The 23,957-nt window shown below is 46.5% G+C and overlaps 2 protein-coding genes across 6 annotated transcripts; one reads left to right on the plus strand and one right to left on the minus strand.

Annotated features, from left to right (window-relative positions):
* Positions 1-492: 492 nt before the first annotated feature.
* slc25a43 (solute carrier family 25 member 43) lies at positions 493-4,940 on the minus strand. Its single transcript, XM_029165511.3, has 5 exons — positions 4,505-4,940; positions 3,031-3,272; positions 2,783-2,955; positions 1,600-1,734; positions 493-1,146 (listed from the first exon to the last, which is right to left on the minus strand). Exons 1-5 carry the CDS (start codon positions 4,768-4,770, stop codon positions 934-936), a joined length of 1,029 nt encoding a protein of 342 aa, XP_029021344.1. The 5' UTR covers positions 4,771-4,940; the 3' UTR covers positions 493-933.
* Positions 4,941-11,789: 6,849 nt separating this feature from the next.
* On the plus strand, positions 11,790-23,051 carry lnx2b (ligand of numb-protein X 2b). 5 transcript variants are annotated; one of them, XM_055512423.1, is made up of 11 exons: positions 14,370-14,527; positions 14,819-14,928; positions 15,361-15,904; positions 17,273-17,466; positions 18,526-18,725; positions 19,309-19,731; positions 19,837-19,980; positions 20,711-20,885; positions 21,040-21,283; positions 21,363-21,521; positions 21,612-23,051. In XM_055512423.1, the coding sequence occupies exons 3-11, from the start codon at positions 15,498-15,500 to the stop codon at positions 21,745-21,747; spliced, it is 2,082 nt and encodes a 693-aa protein (XP_055368398.1). In that variant the 5' UTR covers positions 14,370-14,527; positions 14,819-14,928; positions 15,361-15,497; the 3' UTR covers positions 21,748-23,051. The 5 variants fall into 5 exon arrangements, with proteins under 5 accessions (XP_029020887.1, XP_029020883.1, XP_040928591.1 ...); XM_029165054.3 differs by lacking the exons at positions 14,370-14,527; positions 14,819-14,928 and adding an exon at positions 11,790-12,081 and having other exon boundaries at positions 17,273-17,457; XM_029165050.3 differs by lacking the exons at positions 14,370-14,527; positions 14,819-14,928 and adding an exon at positions 11,791-12,081.
* Positions 23,052-23,957: the final 906 nt, after the last annotated feature.

Below are 23,957 nucleotides of genomic sequence, written 5' to 3' on the forward strand. Positions count from 1 at the left end.
GTGAACTTCGACTCCGCTTTCCCATTGGTTCGCCAAGTCGCTTGTGGGCGGGACCAACCCGCGTCCTTGGCTTCTGATTCGGCGCGCTCGCTGGTCGCTCAAGTAAATCTTAGCAGGGGTGTCACGAAGTTATACTATCTTGTCTAAAATTGTTTTAAGATATTGCGATGGAAGCGCACGTGAGCAGAAGTTAAGCTGTTAAATTAGGTTCTGGGTCGTAGCTTTGGTCTCGAGCCTGAGTTATGTGGAATCTGCCGAGGCCTAAACGTTGTGGTAGGTAAAGGTCATTCCAACTGTTAATGTCCTTTGGCTGTCACTGGTTCCCACAGTGCAGAGCGGGACGTGATCCAGTCAGCTGACAGCACAGCCTTTAAAGGTCTTAATCTTTTCCCTCATTTATTTATTTATTTGAAACTCCGTGAACTCACAACCAAATAATGTGTTTGTGCCTGTGTGTTTATTAATTTTGACACAGCACCAAACAAACACAAGTAGTTCATATATTTGTTTTAATGGAAAACATATCTTATAGAAGCATACAGAAATGAAAACTACACAAAATCATGTTTTCTTAGTTTAAATAAGTGCTTTTTGCTCATTTTAATTGTCTGGCTGCTAAAGGGCAAAGCTCATTAAAGTGACTCAATGTACAATACAGTGTAAAAGATCCTTCTCTGTAAATAAACTATGGCACTATTTATTGTTAATACTGGAAGAAGCCTCCTAATAAATAGTTAGTACTCAAGGCACATTCGGTTAAAAAAGGTGTAAGAAAATGTTCTGACAGGATGTAATGTAAATGCATTCACTGATATTAGCTTTTATGAATACATGCAACCTGAGACATAATCTTGTGTAATTATTGCAAAACACAGTGAAGTGCCTCACTGTGGCAAGGTCATTCTGCAGGTCATATGTCAGATTAAGTCCATTTTACCAGCGGTTTCCGAGGGAGGACTCCTCTGACCCAAAGTCCCTGTTTTTCAAGTAGCGCTTCACCTCCTCCAGCTCGTACGGCCTGAGGCTCTGGTCGACCCCCGGTGTGAGCTCGTAGCTCAGAGGGGAGACGATGTACCCGTTGCGGTAGAGGCAAACCTGTTTACACATCTCAAAGCAGGTGAAAAGGAGGCCAAAGTAGGGGACAATCTAAGAAAGGGAGAAAGGTTGGAAGATTTGGGTGAGTTCAAAGGAAAGCCTGCACTCCCTAATCAATTCCCTCTATCACGTGAACACAGTGTGGTTGTGCTCTGGTTTGGGATTTCTTTGAAAGCATGACAAGTGTCATTACTGGTAAAACAACATGTAGCCCATGGTGACATTTGCAGCTGAAACAGGAGAGTGGAGCACGCTGCCCCCGAGACAGACCTCGCTCACCTTGCTCAAGTTATTCCTGCTATGGGTTACACACTGAACATTGCTTTCCATGCGCGTCCCGCCCCCCCTTCTATGCGTAAGTCACGAGTTACAATCCTGTCAGCGTCACAGTCCTGCTCCTAAGCATGTGCAGTTATTTCGGCTCCTATGACTTGTGTGTAGCACACGGTAAAGCAGATCAATCCACATGAGACTGGGACAAATTACTACAACATGCAGCTGTACCTTTATTGTGTTGGCAGTCAGTCCATTCCACAGCGAGAGGATGCCCTTATTTTTAACAACCTGCACAAAACAGTCAGCCATTCCACTGAAATGGACGTCCACGCCACCACAGTGTGGGAGACGGGCACTCTGCGCCTGAGAGAACGAAAACCAATGACAGTGAACTTAGTAAAATATCACCTTAAAATATCAACCTTCGAATACACATGCGTATTGTGTTATTGTGTTTTAATAGTGGAGCAGAAAGTGAGAAGTAATCCCTGTTTCTGTTTATTTTATGATTACTGATCTGTGATCAGCTTGTGCTTGACAGGATTCCTGTCACTATCTGTCTTTTTGTTGAGCTATATGGTGATTTAATCAATGGCTCATTTTACCTTTAAATCTATTGACTTAGTGGAAATTATGTTAATGTTAAAATTGGAAACTTTAATAATTAACTAAAAGCTATTTAAAGAGGAAAAGTGGACATTATGAATGGATTATATTATAGTTGTCATGTGGCAATTGTCAATACACAGCTTCAGACAGCGTCAACACCATCATCATCATCCTCAATTCTCTCTGTTGGACAGAGTCTAATTTAATCTTAATTTCAGTAACATTATTCTTTGATATGAGGTGAGACAGTCACGGTTTGATGAACTGGACACACAGTTCTCACCTCGCCTGCTTTCAGAGTTCCTGGCTATCTTTAGAGAACTTATCTATAGCTTCAACAGACCCAGGACACATTCACATTCCCAGCTGCTGTTGATTCTTGTGGAAGCTTAAAATATACTGATAAAACCAGATGTAGTATTCTGTTCTTTGCTGTTTGATTGTTCCCCATGTGTCCTTAATATACATAAGACATCTCTGATATGCTTGCAGACTGACATGGTGCTTTGAAACACATAGATGTTCTGATATTATATTTTTTTTACAAATTTAATTGACTTAAGGGTTAGAAGAAAAGAAAAGTATACCCACAATGTTCTAAATATTCACAATTTAACTTCCTCGTTTAAAGTTACAGAGTGCAAGAACCGTAGTCTCCTGAATTTAAGAAAAACGCCAATGCCCCCTTCTGGTTAACATGTGGTAGTGCAGTCAGTTGCAAGAACACTGTTGTGTGCAGCTGTCTTTTAATTATTACATCTAAACACCATGAACCACATGCCGAGAAGCTGTCACAACTTACCTGCATCTTCCTTTTTACTGTTTCAAATGGGTATGAGAGGGTTTGAGCCACTCCTGCTGCAAGACAGCCGTTAATGAAGTTCTGGAGAGGGGTGAAGCGAAAAGCAGGTTCCTGCCAGAGCTTGTCCAAGTTTATGTAGGCTGCATAGCATCCAACAGAAAAGGGAAATGCACCTGTTGAGAAAGCAGATGTAGAGTAAGTTATATGACAAGAGGGAGTCTATTGAAGAAATCTGTGTGCATACTCACCCAAAACAGTGAGGGAGAAGCCCCTGTAGAGCGCTAGAAGCCCTTCACTCCCGTAAATCTTTGAGATAGTGCGAAATACACCCACGTACGTGGGCTCTCTGCAGTTCTGAATGACGAGTCTGGTCTCCGCCACCTCCAGAGGATATGTGGCTAGAGCAGCAGCAACACCGGCTAGTCCACCAGCAAATATGGCTCTCCACTGAGAGATGAAGCCCAGTTCATCCATGTGGAGGTGGACTATGCTGCCAACACAGGAGGCCAAAGTTAGGAGGTGATGATTACTGCCATTGGTCAATAGTAATGATAAATGATAGGGACATAAACAATTACCAGAGCTGAACACTGAATACTGCTGGGTTAAAGCTCATTCGTTCTAACTTGTTTTGTGTAAGCTAATTAATACCTGCAAGCAGGAAAGTATGATTCATCTGTATTAATATAAATGTATCCTGATCTGTTCAAAAACATGGGTTGCATATCAGCAGCCGGTGAAGCCACTAAAACAGCCGGTGAATAACTGAGGGCATGTGAGACAAAGGGAGGACTTTCCGTTCCTGGAACAGGCTGTGCAGACTGTGCTGTCGAGGTGGACGCTGCTAAATGCATGCGTTGTGTAACGTGAGGTGACACGTCCTCACTGCAGCAGCTTCCGCATGGTACAGGTACACTGTATTTATGACTGCACACCTGCTCCACGCAGCCCCACATGTTTATTTATCAGTATGTTTTGACCTAGAGTAACCTATAGAAAGGTTGAAGCGTTTTACACCAAAGTTTAGACTTGGAGGCATAATTTCCTCTCACAACTACCTTTTAAATTTTATAGCCACAGCCCTAGCTGCAAATATAGTTGGTTACTATTAGAATTTGTTTTAAGAAATATATATAATAATATAATAATATGTATAAAAAAATAATTAGATCAACAAATCCAATAAACAATTCATCTTTTTATTCACCATAGAACTGAAATAAGTGTAATTTAAGACTACAGGTATTAGTATGTTATGTAACAATGTGAATTACTGCATCATTTTAGTATAGCGTGGACGTTTTCGATTACTCCAGGATGTAGAACCTGAAAGACAAAACTCAGGGGACGAGCCCTGTCAAAATCAGCTGAGGCGCTCCGGCCTCCTGATTGGCTCAAAATACAAGCCTGATTCGAACGTTCACACAGGAAGTGCAGTAAAGTTGCACTGTTTGAACCATTCTAAACTACTATTTAGACAAAAAAATGCGTTTTTTATCAGGTCACACAATAAAGAACCGGCACCGTTACATGCACCTTCGTATACACACTGCATTTAATCTATGTTATACTTTTATGTTGTTCATACATCCTGTCATCTGACTAAGATGCTAACAAGCTAATTTAACGTAAACACTGGGTAAAAGCAAGCTGCTTCGCTATTGAGAACGTTCATCATGACATTAACACCTTCGCATCCAGGTGTGATCAGTCTTCACTTACTTTCTGTACGTTGAGAGGTGAACAGCCGTGTAGGGGAACAGCCGGAGACACGAGGCGAAGTTTCCTTTCCAAAATGCTCGGAGTCCCTCATTTTGGTAGATCCGAACGAAACTTTGAAGGAAACCTCCCTTGCTGTGAAAAGTGCCGACCTGACTTTTAATCTTCACCACCTCCAACGGCGAAGTTGCGCTTTTACTGAGAAACCCGGCGAAAGCGACGCACGCAAAGCTCTGGGAGCTTGTCAGCCTGTTGTCTTTCTTAACCATAGTTTTTTGGCCTTTCTCTGAACTCTTGTGATTTCAGTTTTCCCCGAGGGACAGTAAAGGATTTGTTTATACAGGTTAGACATCTAATTATAGAGCCGAGCAGCCATACGTCCCCCGTCCCGTTCCGTGGTGTTATGTGACAACTCACGTCACTTTGTTGTGCAGGTGCTGCCGTGTTAACGCTAGGGGGCGCTCTTTGGCCTGTTTTAAAGCTCAAGCTAAATAAGCCACAATCCATAATGTTAGACATTGCAAAATTGTCTAAAAGCACAGTTCTATTTCGCATCGTAACTAATAGCAGTCATCAGTTTTTTTTTTACTCATGCTGAAGCGCCGAAGTGCATGATGTATAGTGCAAGTACTACAATAAAACAATCCATTTCAAGCATCATTCATTATATCTGACAGTGTTTCGGTATTTCATCATCATATATCAGCCCTGAAGTCACTTTAGGTCTTAAAAACTACTGGCCCTGAAGATTACACACAAGCCCAGCAGACACTGTGTCCTTGGAAACTTGGCCAGCATTTAAAAATCACAAATGAAAAACTGCAAATTGCAAAAAAGCTAAAGAAAGTATTTTGACTTTATGTTTTCATGTAACTGTTCTATATACTAGTAACAGATTCCTTTACAGAGGTAGCACTTATTCACTGAGTGAGTGTGACCACTCTCACATTTAGGCCTGACTGGGTTATATTACATCTATGTATTTAAGGGATGACTGGGGCTTCATTGGGTCCATAGGTGGCGCATTAAGCCTACTTTTGGGCTTCATTTGAAACATGTATTAAAATAAAATGTTGCATGAAGTATCACAGCATCTCTGTGTTTGGACAAACATAAATAGACTAGAAGCTAAACATACCTTTAGGTTTACAGCATAATAAAAAAGGCATTTACTTGTTTAAGCTGACATTTATTTTGTCAGATGGTCATGAGGCTCTTGAGACTTTATGATTATATTACACAACTATTTGGCTATTTATAAGTATTCAACAACACAGTGATGGGTTCTTTGGGTCACACGAGACAAATTGGAAACAGCTCTGTATTCTTGTCGGGTTAAAGGTTGCTGGGTACAGTAATTAGCCAAACATCTGGCAGAGTCATTGGCTATTGGCAGTTGTTCTTTCTAAGCAGAGTCTGTGTGTCCTTCTGTGAGAACGTGACATACTTCTCCAGCGATCTGCTCATCTGAGCCTCACCCATTCTGCCAAAGCGATCAAACATGTCTTATTTACTGCACAACTGCATTAATCAGCAGGGACTGGCTGTGGCTGTTTTGTTCCAGCGCCCGTGTTTGTTTTCTCCTCGTCTCGGCCTGCCAGGAGCGCCTCCCTCCCCTGCCGGGCTGACAACCTCGGATGCATGCGAGGAGCCCACCTCCTGTCTGCGGCCCGGACCACTTGGCTCCTCCACAAAGGCCCTCTGGAATAACAGAGCCAACCGGAGGAAACGACGGCCTGATCACAAGAAGCTCCCCCTCGCGTGGGGGTGGAGGGGGGGGTGTCTGCGTCTGCGGGATGATGGCTTTACCCTCTGCGCCAGGTTGGATGCAGGGAAGGCAATTAGCTTCATAACCGATGTCATTGGACGGAGGCCAGTTTTGGAACTCGCACTGGGATCTTTGATCCTACTCATATGTGTAGGTTTCGAACACACAAGATAGCGGCACAAGCTTCTTTAAAGATAAGTGCGACGTGGTCCCAGGTTGCATCTTATCAATGAATGCTTCAGCAGTCACTGAGAATCTGTCTCTGTCGCTGTCTCCTCCACTGTCCTTCCTGCGCCCCTCACGTTGCCTCTGCCCACCGCTGTTTGTATAGACACAGATAGAGCACTGCCTCCTTCCTGTATGTATATTCCCCTCCTCAATGAGCACTTCCTCCACGTAACAAAGTAGTGCGGGAGCAGCCCGCATGCCATTGTGTCTCTGGGACTGGCGCGTAGCAGTAGGTGTAGGCCGACTGGGGCATTGTCATTCGCAAATCAACCCTTGATCTCCCACTTTGAAGTGCGTTGCTGGAGGGCCGGAGGCAGCGGCCCGCGAGCCGGCAACAGAGGGCGCCCGGTACCACGGAGGAGGCGCCGGGACCGGGGCCCGGAGCGCTCCTCGCCCTCACAGACTGGTGCCAGGCTCACAGACTGCCGCAATAAAATTCTCACCTCATTATCTGAGACAATCACATCACAGGCTCGCGTTGGCCGGGGAGGGGAAGGGGAAGAAAGGGAGGGGGGAGGGGGAGAGGAACGGGCCTGGGTGACAGGGGTCTGTCTCTGTGCGTCGGTGTCTTTGCTCGGGGGGTGCGGGGGTGAGAAACGTCGCCACGCCGACACCTCGGCTCAGGCCAAACTGCAGCGGCTCACTTAGCAGCAGCGGGAGGCTTGTTATGCGTGGGGGCCTAATTTTGGATTAACGGTTTCTGTGATAGTTAAACTGTGAAAGGCTGTTATGGTTTGTTAGGAATAGTCAATGCAATTTTGCACCTCATTACTGAGATTGGGCCTTATTACAACAAACAAGCACAGACACAGGCGTTAATGCAGCCCCGCAGACCAGCAGCGGGTCATTAATGTGTAGTGAGGATTATTAAGATTAACACAGTGTGCAGCCTTTAATGTGGAATTGGTGCAAACATATCAAAGGCTTGGTGTTTTATGCGGCTTCTGTTTCCCTTTTAAAAACCTTTTACATTTGCACAGGATGTAGATTACCAGGAGGCCCATTGTCTACGAGGCTGCAGAGAAGCTCGGGCAGCTGCTGTCCCCTTATCTTTCCACGTACAGCCAATAAATCAATATCAAATCTGGGGAAGGAGAGGCCAGATGGCCTCCTCGCAGCCCAGCGCGGCCTCTCAGGGCCTCCTCGCCTACTGTACCACCGGCGCATGCAGCGGCCCTTTGAAGGCATACACATTCAACAAGCAGCCCCATGAATGACTAAAGGGAACAAATAAGCCGTTACGACTCTGCTCAGATCAGCGTTTGTGTTTCCATTCACATCAAAGGGCCCGGCCTGTTTGATATGCAGCCCCCGCACCTTGGTCTGAGCCGCGTACAGGTACGGGGAGGAGCGGTCCATTGAGAGCGGAGAGTGCCTGGCTCGAGGGTAGTTAACCCAGACGAAGGGTCTGGAGGTGTGTCTCGTTCCCCTGGGTGCTGTTGCTCCTTATACCCATCACTATGCGTATTATTTATTGCTTGGCCTATTGATCACATGCTTTTAAAGAAAATCCGCAGCACTGTGAGGCAGCATGTTTTTGTATTTTCAGACTGCACTGTGTTTGTGACTGGGTCAGAGAGGTCAGGTACCTGAATGCATCCCTCCAGACTCATCTCGATGTCTGTGTAAGCCAGGGGTCAGGTTAAACAGTAGTTTGAGTCAATGGCTGTTCACAGGCCAGTGTGAAATGCCAGCTCTATTGCAATGTGGGAGTGGGAAGGTGGGGGGTTCTCTGGCCTTTGTGTGGCCCGCGGGCTTAGAGCACGGACCCATTGTTGGAGGCTGCCCAGCCAGCCCCTCAGACTCTCCTTTGCCCTGCTTTGTCTCAAGCAGCGTGACCACTTCCTTCGTCCAGGTCAGGGCAGGGTCGTGACTTTGGACACTAGTCTCCTCTGTCTGTCTGTCTGTCTAGCCAGCGTCCCCATAAAGGCGCGTAAGACAGAGACAGATGCACCGCCGTCACGCGTCAGTGTTGTGAAGAACGATCAGGTGTGATGATAAATTCAAATTCACATGCGGCTGAAGCCTAAATTAGACGTACACGGAGAATAAAAAATAAACTGAGGTGAACATTTGAGAGTGAAATCAACGTGCAGCGAGCTGAGATGACCTCTTCACTTCCCCACGTGTCCAAGTTATGCAGCTGTGGAGGCTGAGAAGTGTGGACATCGCCCTCCTTCTCTCCTGAGGCTGGACCTGCCTTATCATGGCCTGGTCATCATGGTGATAAGAAGAGGAAAGGCCAAGGGGCCATAAGGGCCAGCGTGCACAGTCCAGGTCAACAGTGTGAGGACGCTAGACTCAAAGGGGAGGGAAGGCGAACAAGAATATTATCTGATAAGAATCGCGTCCTTTTGATCTCCGAGAGGCTGATCCCGGGCTACGGGGTGTCATGCTGGGCGGACGAGCAGAACGACACAGCAGGTAAAAACAAGTAAGTCCTTGAAGCTCATCTGAGGCTAAAGCATATTTACACAGAGGAGCCTGCACACGTACAAACCTAGGATCTGATGCTATTGAAGCAAATGGCAGCGGCTCCAATGATGCCTCAGCTTCTGAAGCAACCAGCACATTCATGGCTAATAATCACAATAAAACTGCTTATCGATGCTGCAGATTTCACTGGCGTAAACCACGGCTGGTCAACTGAAGTGTTAACTGTGAAAATGAGCTTGAGTGTCAGCGCGGTCTGGTGAGTTTTGGCTCATAAGTCACTGATTAACAGCCGTCATGTGGCAGCCAGACACCACCCCAGGCTGCAGCGCACGCCGTGGCCTGAACCAAATGCCTGACTGTCTCGCCCAGGGCCGACGGGAGGAGGAGGGGGGGGGGCTTTCTGCAGGGAGCGGCCACTGGGGGGGGGGACCGCAAGCTGCTGCAGAGCTGCGTCCTTGGTTTCCGCTTAGCAACAGTTAAAAGCGGAGGAGCAGGGACACATGCACTTGTATTTATTGCTTCTCCTTTGTAAAACAAGGGGTAAGTCACACGGAGCACTTGAAAGTAGCCGTGCAGCGATACGTGCATAGAAATAAGTCACAGCAGCGCTTCCTCACAGACGTCATGAGCGCTGCCGTTTATTTTGGACAAACTGAGACACGCTCCCACTTGGAGGAGTGTGAATGAACAAAGCAGAACTCTCTCACGGGTCCAGGGATGAATAGGGAACGATCCAGATATGTGCACACGGCGAATGGAAGGGGCTGCGATTTCTTCTAAATATGTCCCTAGTTCACATCAGGCCAAGACAATGACAACAAAGTGTCAGCAACCTGTTACATCCACGCTCCAGTTAAAAGAATTAAGATGTAAGGAGCCTCCATTATCAGCTCTCTCTGAAGCACATCAAAGGCCGCGCCGGAGTGAGAGTGCAGCTGCCCTGATGGTGTGAGTTTCTCCTCTGTCTCCAGAGGAACTTGTTTGTGTTGAGGATGTTTACTGATCCCAGGACAAAGACAAACAGCCTCTTTCTTGTTTGATAGGTGAACGGCAGCTCAGTGTGTGTGTGTGTGTGTGTGTGTGTGTGTGTGAGTGTGAGGATGTGCTGCATTGTTAGGTCACTATTTATCTTGTCTTTTTTACTATTTATTTTCCCATGAAAATCAGTTCTGTTACATACAGATGATATAAGTCTAAAAATGTGATAAAGACAAGTTGATAGGCAGTTACTATACTATTTAATAAAATATGAAATACCCTAAATCAGAGGTTACATTCTCATTATGGCAGAAAATATATAATACTTAGGATACAGACAATAAATACACTCACTACTGTCCACAGCGAGGTGGCTACAAAGCTGAACATGTATTTTTAGATCAGACAGTTTCCTAAAATAACTGAGTTAATTCCTCATCTCAACACATGGTGTCACTCCAGTTTAATGAGCACTGGAGGAAGCCCTGGAACCTCTCCCCGAATATTTATTACTGCATTTATCACATATACCATCATTATGTCAGCGCGTGGTAAACAGTGGTTTTGGCTCGATACAGCTGCCGACAGCTTCACTGTGAGTGTCGTGGTTTGTTTGAAGTCACCAGTCTGTTCATGTCGGTGGGTTTATTTTTGTAAGGTGGTTTATAATTATACCAAAGTTTTATATACATATATGTTTTCAACCCTCCGTCCTGGCTTAAATTATAAAATAAATTAAATATTTATTTGAAAATATTTGTGTTGTGATTGACAACCACATAAAATGTGTGACATTCTAATCTCACTGAACCCCATAATTGAGCTAAGGCTAAATAAGACAAGCAGCCTCTCTTCCTGACATCTGCACTGACATCTGTATCACCACCATGGAGTGTCTCTTGTATCCTCAAATGTCACTTTGAATTGAGGTTTCCTACCACAGCTATAAATCCTGGGGAAACAGATTTCACAGAGGGGTTTTATGGCTCAGACTTCCCTTCCATTCTGCAGGGGGTGTAGTGTTTTACACCGTGTGTTCACATGTCAGCGGCCTTTAAACTAGCACAGTGCTCAGTATCTACCTAACAGATGGTTTGATTAGACAAATGCAGACACTGTACATTTGAAAATAGTCAAATCTGGAGGCGGCCAACACTGTGGGCTGTAAAAAGGAGACGATGTCTGAAATAATAATTAACCAATTGATCAGCTGAGTTTTGCGATAGTTCATTATTTAATAGCATAAATGAATAAATCGGTCATAGAAAATGAAACATTTTGTTGAGGTACAAAACATTGGAAGTGTTTTGTTGACAGGGCAGATGACACACCGTGATTTAGACAGGTCTGACATAAGACACTCATTATGTGGATAGTTTAGTCAAAAAGAATATTGACTGGTGTAAAAATAAAAAACAATACATTTGCATGTACACCATGCGGTGTCAGGAAACACCCACGTGTCATGTTTACGTTCTCTTATTTCAGCAAAAAAGCAAAGCAAGTTTATGTGATTCAGTGGCTCCGTCACCTAAAAACAAAGCACACACTCTAAGTGACCACACAGAAAGTGTTTATGTCTCAGTCAACATGTTAAAACCAGGGAGGGACCAAAACATTAGACACATTTCCTAATACAGTATTCCCTATTTTTTAGCACTGCCCAAAAATACGTTTGAAGGGAGGAGCAATATGAACCTAAAACACCAGAAAATAATAATTTTATTTTTTGTTAAAAAAATTTTTTTAATTATTTTAGTAGTGCACTTTTTAACTATTGGCTTTTGAGGTAAATAAATGTGGTGGGGTAAACGTTAGTAGTAACACTAAGGTAAAGTAGATATTTAATCCCGGGCACATGTTTAATTACAGGTGAGCCTGACGTTCGCTGAACAGCCTCGTGCAGCGCAGCTCCTTCCACCTGCTTCTTCCTGGACGTCGTTTTACGTTGGCTCGAAACCAGGACGGAGTCCCAGCCTCCGCCTGCAGGTTCAACTCCACCCGGGACGACGAGCGTTTCAGCGCCAGCTGCGCGGCCGAACAAAGTCTGCGAACATGACCGGAAGCGTGGACGTTCGGCTCGGGCTCCATTAAAAGCCTCACTCCCCGACTCCTCGTCGCGGGGTTTGTTTGGAGGTGAACCGCTTCCGGAAAAACAACCTTCGCACAGGTAAGACGAGTTTCGGTGTCGACCGGGGCTAACTCTCGGGCCGGGAACCGGGAAACCGGGGCTTAAACGAAGCCGTTCGGATCTAAAGAGCTCCTATGAGCTTATAGTTGGTGATAAAGGTCGGATTTTTAAGGGAACGTTTTGGCGCTTTGAGTTTACGTGGCGGGGCAGCGCTCAGCGCCTGTTAGTGTGTGTGCGTGCGCGTGCGCGCGCCAAAGGTGAGCCGCGTCCGTCCGGCTCCGGTTTTATTTGCCGTTCACCAGAGCTGCGGTCGGTCCGGCCTCACCTTTATTACCGTCCCCGCCGTGGAGCGGCCGGGACCAAACCAACAGCCACGAGCCCTCAGGGGGGAGGCGGGGAGGGGGAGGAGGGGGGTGGACACGGTTCTGGCCGCAATGTGTACTGCAGGTATCGCCAGGATTAATAATGCAAAAGGCTCCATGCAGAATTACCTTTTATCATAGAATATGGCATCTCACTCTACAATCACTCATAGTCGCACTGTATCCTGTTGGTCACATGTCACAACAACCACAACCAGTATGTTATACATTTTAATAATCTCATAATTCACAGTGGGGTTAAATTTTAAATTCACAGTAGGATCCAGTGATTCGAGTGCCAGCACTTTTTTGGCTTCATGTCGTTTACTTGTTCTCCTCTGTTGCGTGTCGGGTCCTCATGCACTGGGCCACGGTTCCAGGCCTGCGTCACAGTCACACGTCGTACAGCGCTCGCGTCCTTGCGCCAGTCAATCAAAGCGACCTTCCCTCTGACAAACGGCCCACATGCGCTCCAGCTTCACGTCTGGTCTGCAGGCGATGGTGGAACCATGCAGCTGGATGTTTGTGCAAACTGGGAAGAAGCTGGAATAGAAATCAGCTGGATGGTGAATGCTGTTCAGATGTTGGATGAGCAGAGCAAATATTGTAAAGCGGGTGAAAAATAAAAGGCTCAACACGTTGTTGTGATAGGATTTTAATAATATCCAGAGAGTCACCGTCCACAGCAAATGTCAAGGTAACACTGGGGATCAAATAACGTGCAATTAGTGCGGCTATAAAGTCCACTCATGATGATGTCACACTCAGACAGTGATGAGCAGTAATGGAATTAATTTTCCAATTTGTGTGCGGTTTGCATGTGTAACCAGACATAACCCGCCCCGTGGCTCATGGGGTGAAGACGCCGTCTCACCTGAGGGTGTGGCATCGCATGTGACTCACTGGTGGGAAGCATCAAAGCCAGTGATCGGGTTTCGCTTTGACAGCGTGCTTCTGTTGCGCCCGTCTCACGACGGCGCTCCTCGCCAGGCCTGAACCCGTGACCCGATGTGTTCCGCTTGGGCCGGATCCGAACACGTTTTAGCTCTACTGCGAAACCGCCGCGGTGCCTTGCTTGATTTAACATAGAAATATTTCAGCGTGGGATTCCTGTGAAAAAATGTTCTGGCTCTGGGGCAGGATTAGGATTATTCTTCAAACGCATGTGTAGATGTTGACAGAGTTTCACAGAGACCACACAGAGAAGACCTTCACTGGCACAGCAGGTAACTGGAATGATGAATTACACAGGACTGCTATTACTGAACTTCATTATTCTGATAGTTGATCATTCATTTACAGTATAATAATTTGTTTCTCTAAGACTTCATTCCATCCAAGACAAAGGGTTGCCTTCATTGATTCCATGCTGTAGCTGTAGACACTGAATATTGTGTTGAGCGCAGGGTCACTGCAGGTCACCACACGCCACAGTGTCATTGAACTGCTACCGAGCTGTGAATGTTCTCCTGTATGAGACGCGTGATGCGTAATGAATAGTTTAATCCTTGTTCCACACTCATGTAGCAGGTCATTTCTGAATGAGCAGCCTGGTTTCTACCGCGCTTCTCTCCCTGGGCCACGGCAGCCAAGGCCTGTATCCATTACAGGACCAAGTATCACTTTGACAAAGAGAGGGAGCGAGAGAAGGGCCCAGTTACTTCAGCCAGCGCACACGTCTGTGGAAAAACAAGCGCACACCGCGATGGAAGCGGGCGTCTGTGTTCGCCGTGCGTTTCGGCCCGCGAGGATTTTTACCTGCAACCTCAGCTGAGAGCTCAAAGCTCTAGAAACCCACACTGTGGCTCTGACGGAGGCACGAGAAGCTCTGCTGCTTCTCTCTCTCTGCCTGGTTCTACCACGTCCCCAGTGCATTCCTCTCACCGGTGCAGTCAGATCACACACACACACACACACACACACACACACACACACACAGACCTTATTGTGTCGATGTGCTGCTGGAGAGGCAGCGTCTGGTTTCATTCATGCTTCAGGCAGCTGCTAGGTTCGGGTCCTGTGTTTGCGTGCGGAGGCTACTCGGCCTTGACAACAAAGATATCATCAACTCTGAGGGAAAAGCAGCGTTTTTGTGCCTGAGATCTGGATCAAGATCTGGAAAGGTAAAGGGAACTGAAGCTAGTGAGTTCATTATGCTGTCTTATTTTCTAAGCCTGCTGTTCAACTTAAGGTTGTTCTCTTCATATGTCCAGGACAATGTTAACATGCAGTTAAGGTAGTTTGTGGTTTCATGTTTTTATTTAGTTGCTTAAACTAGAAGTTACATTTAAAGGTGTCCAGCTCAAACGTCCTGGATTATATAATACAAAACCCATTAACTGCAACTAAATGACATCATGCTTCTAATCGCTTCGAGCAGTTAATGAACGTCCACCCTCTGCATATCATTTCAGTGCTGGTAAGCTGCATTTTGGAGGCCACTGAACACGGCTTCCGTGACCAAATAACAAATGGTGTTGCTGCTGAAACGTCACTTGATTCTCCACAGTCGTCCTTATGTGGAGTAAGTCGCCAGAAGTTCCTCGGAAGAATGTGTTGCTAATCAGTACTCTGGTTATGAGGGGGGACTTAGAGGAGATTAGTGGGGGAGGGCAAAGAGATGGAGACCACTGCCCATTAGGTGCAAGAGGTCATTAGTGACAGGGATTGCATTTTTGCCCAGTTTATTCAAACGTCTTACTCCTGAGTAAGCCGAGCCTTTGTACCTCTCTGTTGGCGGGGTTCGGCTTCCTCGTGCCTCGCTTCGCACAGTTTTAGCCCCTTTCGGCGCGAGCGCAGTCACTTTTAGCCGCGATGAGAATTCCTTTTGTCCCTCAGGAAGCGCGCTGAGAGGAAGCAGCTGCGGCTCGCCGCCGCTGCGCGCTGGATCTGCCATTTCCTGCCGCGCTGGCCGGCATGAACCCCCGCACTACCAAGTGTGTTTCTGTCTCGACAGAGAGTCGCCATGAGGACGCGGAGATGACGCCGCCGGCCCTGGATCGCTTTCGCCGTCAGCCTGATTCCGTTGTGGACGTGCAGACGGTGCTCTGAACTGTACCGTGCACAGACGTTTGGACAAAGCTCCCTGAGCCAATGGCTAAAACAGAAGCCAAGGTCCCCGGCGGCGTCAGCTCCGGGGGGCTGCTGTGGTCGCGGATATGCAAGGAGTGTGGTCAGCAGCACGAGGACCAGGAGAGCCACTTGTACGAGTACCAGGACGAGGTGGACGACGAGCTGGTGTGCCACATCTGCCTGCAGCCTCTGCTCCGGCCCATGGACACCCCCTGCGGCCACACGTACTGCTTCCACTGCCTGAGCAACTTCCTGAAGGAGCAGGACTTCTGCCCCGTGGACCGGCAGCGGCTGCAGATGCACCAGTGCCGCGCCTCCAGCCTGCTGGTCAGGAACCTGCTGGACAAGCTGACGGTGCTGTGCCCCCACTACGACGAGTGCCAGCAGCAGATGCAGCGGTGCGAGCTGCAGCCTCACCTGCACAACAGGTACCGGCCTCTCAGTTCGCCGCGAGCCAGCGTTACTCCTTGAAGCACGGCTGAATGTACGCGGTGCTTCTGACGTGAGGGAGGGAACGACGGGGCAGAGTCCTGGGTTTCATCAGAGTGACAGGAAGCACCGGGGAGGATTCAAAACACAGGTTCAAATACAGATCAAGGCCTATGAGGGATAAGAGCGTTATAGTAACAGGTAGTGGGTAGAAGAATGTTAAATAAACACGTGAATTATATGTTATTACAGCTGAATTAGCTTTTCACTCACATTTATCTCTGGTGTTTAACCGAGCCTACTCACTAAACCCCCCAAACAGTCCCACGTCTGCCTCTGGGGAATGTCGGGGGCAAATGGAGGAAACTTGCCTGGTTTGCTGAGACGTTGACACAAGTATGAAGCCACAGCCAGGAGCCACTTATCTTATCAAGACTGAGGAAATTTATCATGGGGCCCATGGTTCTCGAGCCAATGCTTCTAACTAGCTAATTGTAAGTTATAGATATAGGATTGTTTGTCCAGACGCACTTCCTACATGGAATCAGACTGTAAGTTATGATGTTTGTATGGAACCGGGTGTAACAACCTCATTAGTGCTTCGTAGAGGCGTTAGATGGAGGTTTTTCAGCCTGTGGACAACACAGCTGCCAAATAGAGCAGTGGCTGAGCCGTTGCTCTCCTGTAGAATCGACAGAGGTATCAACCTTCTCATCTTTCCCTCATCAAACAAAACCTAAATGTCAGGGTATTATCGAAAGTTTACTGGATACGTTATAATGTTGGGCGTATCAAATGGTTCATACCCTCCCACATACAAACTGTTCCACACAAAAGTAAACACAAGATCGAGTTGTTGTTTTTTTTTCTTAAACTCATGACGGAAAAATTTTGATTTCACTGAGGAACCTGAAATAACCATCAGCGCTGTTTGTTTCTTCAGGAGCTGTGTGATTTCAGCCCATGTGATCGCGTAAACACACCTGTAATCATTTAGCTCAAGCCGGAGCGCGGGTCATCCGCCTTGTTTTTCGCTGGGCCGCTGCGCTGCTTATCGTCCCGGTGAGCAGCCGTGACACACTCGGCTGCGGGTGGCAGATTGCCCTGCTGCAGCCTCCATGTGCAAACAAGGAGGAGGCAAAGTTCAGTCGCAGCACTCTGACATCAGACTCAACCTGGCTCCTCCACACAAACATCCACTGCACTCATCTGAATCTGGATCTCTTATTATAAAACACTTGTTTTTTCCTGTTTCTATTTTAAGAGCTTCTACAAAGATGATTATTCACTTGTTTTGTTCCTAGACGGAGCGTATTAGTCATCACCCGTCTCATCCGCTCATTTCATCCACTTTCCTGTCTCTTTAGATGTCCTGTTTTTAAAAGATTGAGGGAGGAGGCAGAGAAGAGGAAGAGGCCCTCTTGGAACGAGATAAAGGGACGTAAGGGTGATGGGGATTCGCCCAGTGATGCTAAACATCCAGCAGTCCTGCCTCGAAATCCCACGAGAGACCAGCCTGAGCCTGGGCTTATAAATCCTGCCTACGAAGAAAGTGAGGATGGTATGGAGTTGCATTATCAGCGCGTCAGCCAGTGTTATAACAAGAGATTTACGCCCACTTCCTTTCTGTTCATTGGAATCACTGATGCTGAGAGAAGGATTTGGTTGGCTGGAGAATGTGGCAATGACGAATGATGGTTTGTAAGCTCCTGGCTTTATCTGCAGAGAACCTGAAGCCTGGTGGAAAGCCCCTCATTGGGGTGGTTGTCGAACACCAGACAGTGATTTCTGGAGCTTTGAGCCGCGAGGTCTGTCACGGGTGAATCATCCCGTCTAGCTGTAGGAGCATGTACCAGCAGACAGATGTTTTAACATGAGGGGAACCCCTGGAAGTAACATAAAAACATAAGGACCAAACCTAAACACAGTTGTCAGGCAACAGATCAGTGTCCACAAAGCTGAGGTTTTACCAGTAATGGATTAATTAAGTGAAGGTGATAGAGCTGAGCTCTTACGTGTTACATCCTTTAACGCGGAGCTAAACATAAAACTGTCGACACACTGACGCGTTACATTTTTTATACCACCATGTCTCTGTAATGCTTGAACAGATTGGCTCCACCGCTGTAGCGTGCTGCTACTTGTCTGGTTTTTGTGTTCAGATACAGATCAGCGTCAGTGTTAGCAGAGTTCACACATAGTCCTGTTTGACTGAGCTATACCCGGTTTTTCGCTGTTCATTAGTAGAGAGGACTGTACAGGATCAGTTCATGCTAGTACAAAGTGCTATAGCAAGAATGTTTTGAGTAGGGTTTCATTATAATAATGATGTTGATGATAAGTACACTCAATAAGTGTTGTTCACTGTCTTCTTTACTGCTCGTTAATAATTCCATTTAACTTCAACATGCTTTTACAGGTCATAGTGATGTGATGTAATGTGTGAGATCACTCTGAAAAAGTTGGATTGGGCAAGAAACCCACGCAGTGCGATGGGTTTGACCCCAGTTGCAGGATGATCTCGACCATGTTTGTTTGGATGGTTAAAGTGAAAGTAGCAGCTGAGAGGCCAGAGTCACTGTTCAGCTCGTGTGTATAGCTGTGTTTGCCTTTGCTCCAGACAACACGCCTCTGCGCTCCAGCCTGGTGGCCGAGTCCACCGTGGTGGAGCTCTTCAGAGAGGAGCCGCAGGAGGAGCTCGGCATCCGCATCGTGGGGGGCAAAGACACGCCGCTGGGGAACATCGTCATTCAGGAGATTGTCCGGGACTCGCTAGCAGCTCGCGATGGCAGACTGGCCCCAGGAGACCACATCCTAGAGGTGAGAGCGCCTCGTTAGCTAAACGAGCAGCGCCTGAGCACTCGGTCCCTCCCAGTACACACAATACACAGTGCAGTTCAAAGTATTTCTACACAAACAACCTGTCGTGATACTGTAAATACTGGCTTCAAGACTGGGGAAAAAAAAGTTGACATTCAGGACAAACTTGTTTTGACTCCATGGGAGCGGGCGTGGCTTAAAACGTGGCTCACAAACGTCTCACAGCCGTTTAACAGCCAATAAAGCAGCTGAAAGCTTGAGAGGCTACAGGGGAAATTCACTTAAATGTTTGCTGTCATGAAATAATTGAGGCCAGAGAAGCTAATGCTTAGAAATCATTATAACCTCCTTGGGTTTCTACCCTCTGGCTCTCGAGCTACTGCTGTAAAATGAGCCGGAACTGAACTTCTCGAGGCCTGTCTCTCACACCTGCCTCAGCGGCTCCTCCTCCACACCTCAAACAACTTTTTCTATGACGTGAAGCTTTAAAAGCATTTGTTTTGGTATGTAGAAATGTACAAGCGTCAGTGATCAGGTATTAATGCTTTGCTTTGCTGACTGTCCCCGTGGTGCCCGTCTCCAGGTGAATGACGTGAGTCTGGCGTCGGTGCCTCACGGCCGGGCCATCGCTGTGCTGCAGCAGCCTTCCCTCCTCCGGCTCACCGTGATGCAGGAGAAAGGCTTCAAATCGCGGGACCTGCGGGCCGATCCCAATTCGTCCTCATCCGCCGCCTCCCAGTCCTCCCAGTCCTCCCACAGCAACGCCACCTCCAACCACAACCCCAGCACCGTGCTGCAGGTGACGCTGATGAAGAGCCAGCGCAGCGAGCCGCTCGGCATCAAGCTCATCCGCAAGTCGGACGAGAGCGGGGTCTTCATTTTGGACCTGCTGTCCGGTGGCCTGGCTTTCAGAGACGGAAAACTAAGGAACAATGACAAAGTGTTGGCCATTAACGGACATGACCTGAGGCACGGCACACCTGAGATTGCTGCCCAGATCATACAGGTTTGAAATCACCGAATGCTTCATGCTGCTGTTAGTTTAAGAGAAATGAAACCTGACGAGCTGATACCTTTTGAGTTTAATGTGGAATTACTTTTCTGCACTCAGGCCAGTGAGGTGCGCGTCAACTTTGTGGTGATGAGACCTGCGGAGAGTCAGGAGGATGGAGGAAGCGGTCGAGAACCACACAGCAGAGCGGCCAGGAGGCTTCCAGAGCCGCAGTACTATCGCCGCCACTCCACGTACATGAAGGTAACACGGGACGAGACGACGGAATGGGTTTTATCCATTTATTCTGAGCTGCCTGTCCCATCGCTGAGCAAGCGGGGCATACGGGTCCATTGTGAGGTTTACGCTACACACTGTCAGCAGAACACGTAACAACCCCCGAGATGGGAATGAGGAGCTCTGGGAGCAGACCCCACACCTGCACCGGTGAGCGGAGATGAAAGCCGTGCTCTGGGGCCTCCCTCTGTCCTGATCAAAAGGCCCGGGGTGCTGCTCACTCTGCTGTTACAGGGCCACTGTTATGTTGGTTTTTAGCTGTTTCTTTGGGTGGCTGAGGATCAAAGCTGGTAACACTGGGGGTAGGGTTCCCTGCTGGGGGGAGGAAGAGCCCCACCTCCCCCCCAGCTTCCCTTCTCATGCTTTACAGACTCTGGAGGGAAACAAGGAGACTGGTTGAAGCTGTCATTTTCCACACATCTTTTCCACTACGAGAGCCCGGTGTTGATCCTCACACGTTGCCTCTACCCTTACTTCTCAGCTCCATCTCAAATGTTTCACATTTGTTTCTACGAGAGGAATCCGTTAAGTCAAAGGATCCTAGAGAGGCTGAAGTTAATTGGCTTCGTGCATGTTATCAGATATATCAGATATGTCAGATATGCTACAGTAGAATAAAGATAGGAGCAGCATGACATCCTTAATAAGTCCTTAACCAAAGTTTGATTGTATATAATGGGGGATGTTGTGTATTTAGGATCCCCCAAGTGGGTTTTCCAGCCAAGAGAAGACGGTGAGCTTGAAGAAGGAGCCTCGGCTCTCCCTCGGCATCACCATAGCTGGGGGGAGAGACTGTCGCAGCCGTCTGCCTATTTACATCACAAGTGTGCAGCCTGTTGGCTGTCTGCACCGAGATGGCACCATTAAAAGAGGTACAAAGCAGCTCCTGGTAAACAGATTTATTAGGACTTTGCATAAACAATGATCTTGATGAACATATTTGGATAATATGTCTGATTAAACATGAAGCTAGATGCTGATCCCATGATCCCCTGTTGATGAGACCAACTTTCTCTGTTCCCTCAGGTGATGTCTTGCTGAGCATCAACGGGGTTGATCTGACCCAGCTGACCTACAACGAGGCAGTTTCTGCGCTGAAAGCAGAGACCGCTCACTCCCAGGTGGTGCTCCGTGTCATCCAGACCCTGTCTGAGGACACCCAGGAGGACCCCGAGGCTGTCAGTAGAGACGATCTAGACCCAGTGGAGGACCAACGGGATGACAGCCTTAACTGGACACCACTGTGGACTCGCTGGCTGGGATTGCCGAGGTAAAGCAGTATCTACATCTGGGGGGAAATGGGCTCCGTTCCTTCATTTCCACGCGTTCCAACTCTGACCTTGTTTTAGCCACATGCACTGGTGTCGAGACATTGTCCTGCAGAAGACCAACAACGAGAGCTGGGGCTTCAGCATCGTTGGTGGCTACGAGGAGAGCCACGGCCAGCAGCCTTTCTACATCAAAACCATTGTGCCTGGTACACCTGCTCACTTTGACGGACGCCTCAAGTGAGTTACGCCTAATCTGACTCAGCACTTGGACCGTTCCACCGGTCTTACTCATCGGGCTCCGTCTGATTTGCCTGTGGTTCTCTCCAGGTGCGGTGATGAGATAGTGGCTGTGAACGGAGCCACGACAGTGGGAATGAACAACTCATCCCTCATCCCAATGCTCAAGCTGCAGAAGAACAAAGTCACACTCACTGTAGTGTCATGGCCAGGCAGTATAGTGTAGCAGAACACACTTGATCCTTCACTCTCCTTCCTGTCTCACACACACACACACACACACACACACACACACGGTCAGTTCAGCTGTATTTCCACTGGGCCACTCACTTCCATCTGTAGCTTTGTGTTTGGGTTACAGTCTTATCAATCAGTTTAAACAGAATGTGTGTAGACACCTAGGGCGTCCTGTGTATAACTGAGGGGACACAGGTATAATGTCAGCTGGTATCTGTGAACATGCTGCATTTAATGCATTAGTGATGACAATCAGTGAATCGAATGCTAAGGACAAACCAGAAGGATACAATGTTTTCGGAACAGCTTCTTTGATCCTCTTCCAAAGCTTTGTGTATTTTTCTTACCCGTTATTTTATAGTAGTCATCATAATCCTAATGACTTCATAATCCGTGACACGAAATAAAATGTAGTAATCGATAATATGTAGACAGCTGTAAATATAAATTGTAGATTACTATGTATAACACAGTAGCTGCCGACCGTATAGGCTGATGTCAAAGAGAAATGTTCTCTCATCTCATACCTGTACCACCTGTACAGTTATACCGGGGTCGTCGGTGCAACACAATGATGAATCACTGATAGAAGTTCAAGTGAGCTGAATTGAAGAGAATTTTATTTTATACAAAGTATGAACGAAAACCTGCAGTGAATTTGGGTCTGACGTATTTTATGCTGGTGTGACAGGATTTAAAGAGTCTATGGTCCAGTTCTGTCTGAAAATCAACATAATCGGTAAATCTAAGCTCACAGGAAATGTAAGTAATGTATAGACCATTCCTTATTATAATTTAGAATTGAGTTGGTTGTAAACATCTTAGGTCCATGATTGTTTCCAGTTTTTGATTTTTCGAGAATGCTGCAACAGGAAACAAACACAGACACATGTACACAGATGTTTGAACTGTATCATTTACCATTTAAATTCATTATGGTTTAATAATCTGACCCCTTCACATGTCCACTGCTCGTATATTCACTAGGTAAAATAGCTCATAGTTAGTGACTTTGTTTAGTGGGTGCCTTGTAAACACTGAAGGAGGTGAACCTGCCTTAAATTTGACACTGTAGCAAAATTTGCTTCTCCTAATTATTTCCAGTCATAAATGGCTTTGTCCAGATGACTGCGTTACCTCATACTGTCAACACATTCCCAGTGGCGTTTCTTGCCACGTAACTGATACAAGACTACATACGATCTTGTCAAGCTAATAGAAGCTGTGTAATTATGGTTATGTAAGGATGAGCCTGTTCATTTTAAATATGTTCAATAAAATCATAACAAATCATGTGTCTGGCACCAAACTGCACTGTGGAAGGTCACTTTTCTGAAGTATAATGAATCATAAAAATAGCAAATGGGAAGGAAGTAATTTCCTATTAAGTGAATAAGCAGACTAAAGGAAATAAGTCACTCAGTCTTACACGTTCAGCTTAAAGTCTTACAGGGCTTCTACAGTTTCTCTTGGTTTATTTATATAATGATCTGCTACAGGAGAATGTACAAACTACTGGTTGTTATTTTTGCAACTTCCAAGAAAGTCCAGTTTGTGTGTCAGTCTGACCCCTAGTGGACAGACTGACTATGAAATGAAGAAATGAGCCTGGTTCATTAAAAACGTATAAATATACAGTAGCTATAAACCAGTGTCCTACTCTCAAATACGGCACTTAGACACAATGGTACAACTTTAGTAGTAATAACCTCTGCTTATGTATAAAGTAAAAATTAAGACATGCATTTTGCTTTACACTAATTTGTGTCAGACAATTGCAGTTTAGTCTAAAAGAGCAATATTGTCCTCTTGCAAATAAAGTAGCAATTAAACCCTGTCAAATGGCAGAACAGGTGTATTATTTAATTATTTTTGTTTGTTTTTTTTATAAATTAATAGATGATAATAAATATTTAAATGATGTGGATAAATCTTCATATAACAAATAATGCTTTAAAACTAGCTGTGGCAGCAAGTTTAAACTACTAGAGCCCTAATGCAGTATAAGTTACTGGAGGGTCTGAGACTGTAGATGTAAAAACAAAGGATCATAAAACAGCCCCCCACACTGCAGGACTTAGGGGCTGCAGTGGGACACAGCAGAAAACAGGTCCATCACTTTCTGTTTTCCGTCCACTGATCCACATCACATGTAGGAAAGCAGCGACTTCTGACAGCTGTGTTAAATAACTGCAGGTC

Source organism: Betta splendens, chromosome 10 (genome assembly GCF_900634795.4).
Source record: "Betta splendens chromosome 10, fBetSpl5.4, whole genome shotgun sequence".
In the NCBI taxonomy this organism is placed as follows: Eukaryota; Metazoa; Chordata; class Actinopteri; order Anabantiformes; family Osphronemidae; genus Betta; species Betta splendens.

Bases quoted from the DNA above. Each gene is read 5' to 3' on its own strand.
- slc25a43 (XM_029165511.3), bottom strand. From the start codon at position 4,770: ATGGTTAAGAAAGACAACAGGCTGACAAGCTCCCAGAGCTTTGCGTGC. The intron at 3,273-4,504 runs GTAAGTGAAGAC...CTGTGTTGGCAG, and splicing joins CACCTCTCAACGTACAGAAA to CATAGTCCACCTCCACATGG. The intron at 2,956-3,030 runs GTGAGTATGCAC...CTTTCTCAACAG, and splicing joins CTTCTCCCTCACTGTTTTGG to GTGCATTTCCCTTTTCTGTT.
- lnx2b (XM_029165050.3), top strand. From the start codon at position 15,498: ATGGCTAAAACAGAAGCCAAGGTCCCCGGCGGCGTCAGCTCCGGGGGG. The intron at 18,726-19,308 runs GTGAGAGCGCCT...GCCCGTCTCCAG, and splicing joins CAGGAGACCACATCCTAGAG to GTGAATGACGTGAGTCTGGC. The intron at 21,522-21,611 runs GTGAGTTACGCC...GGTTCTCTCCAG, and splicing joins CACTTTGACGGACGCCTCAA to GTGCGGTGATGAGATAGTGG.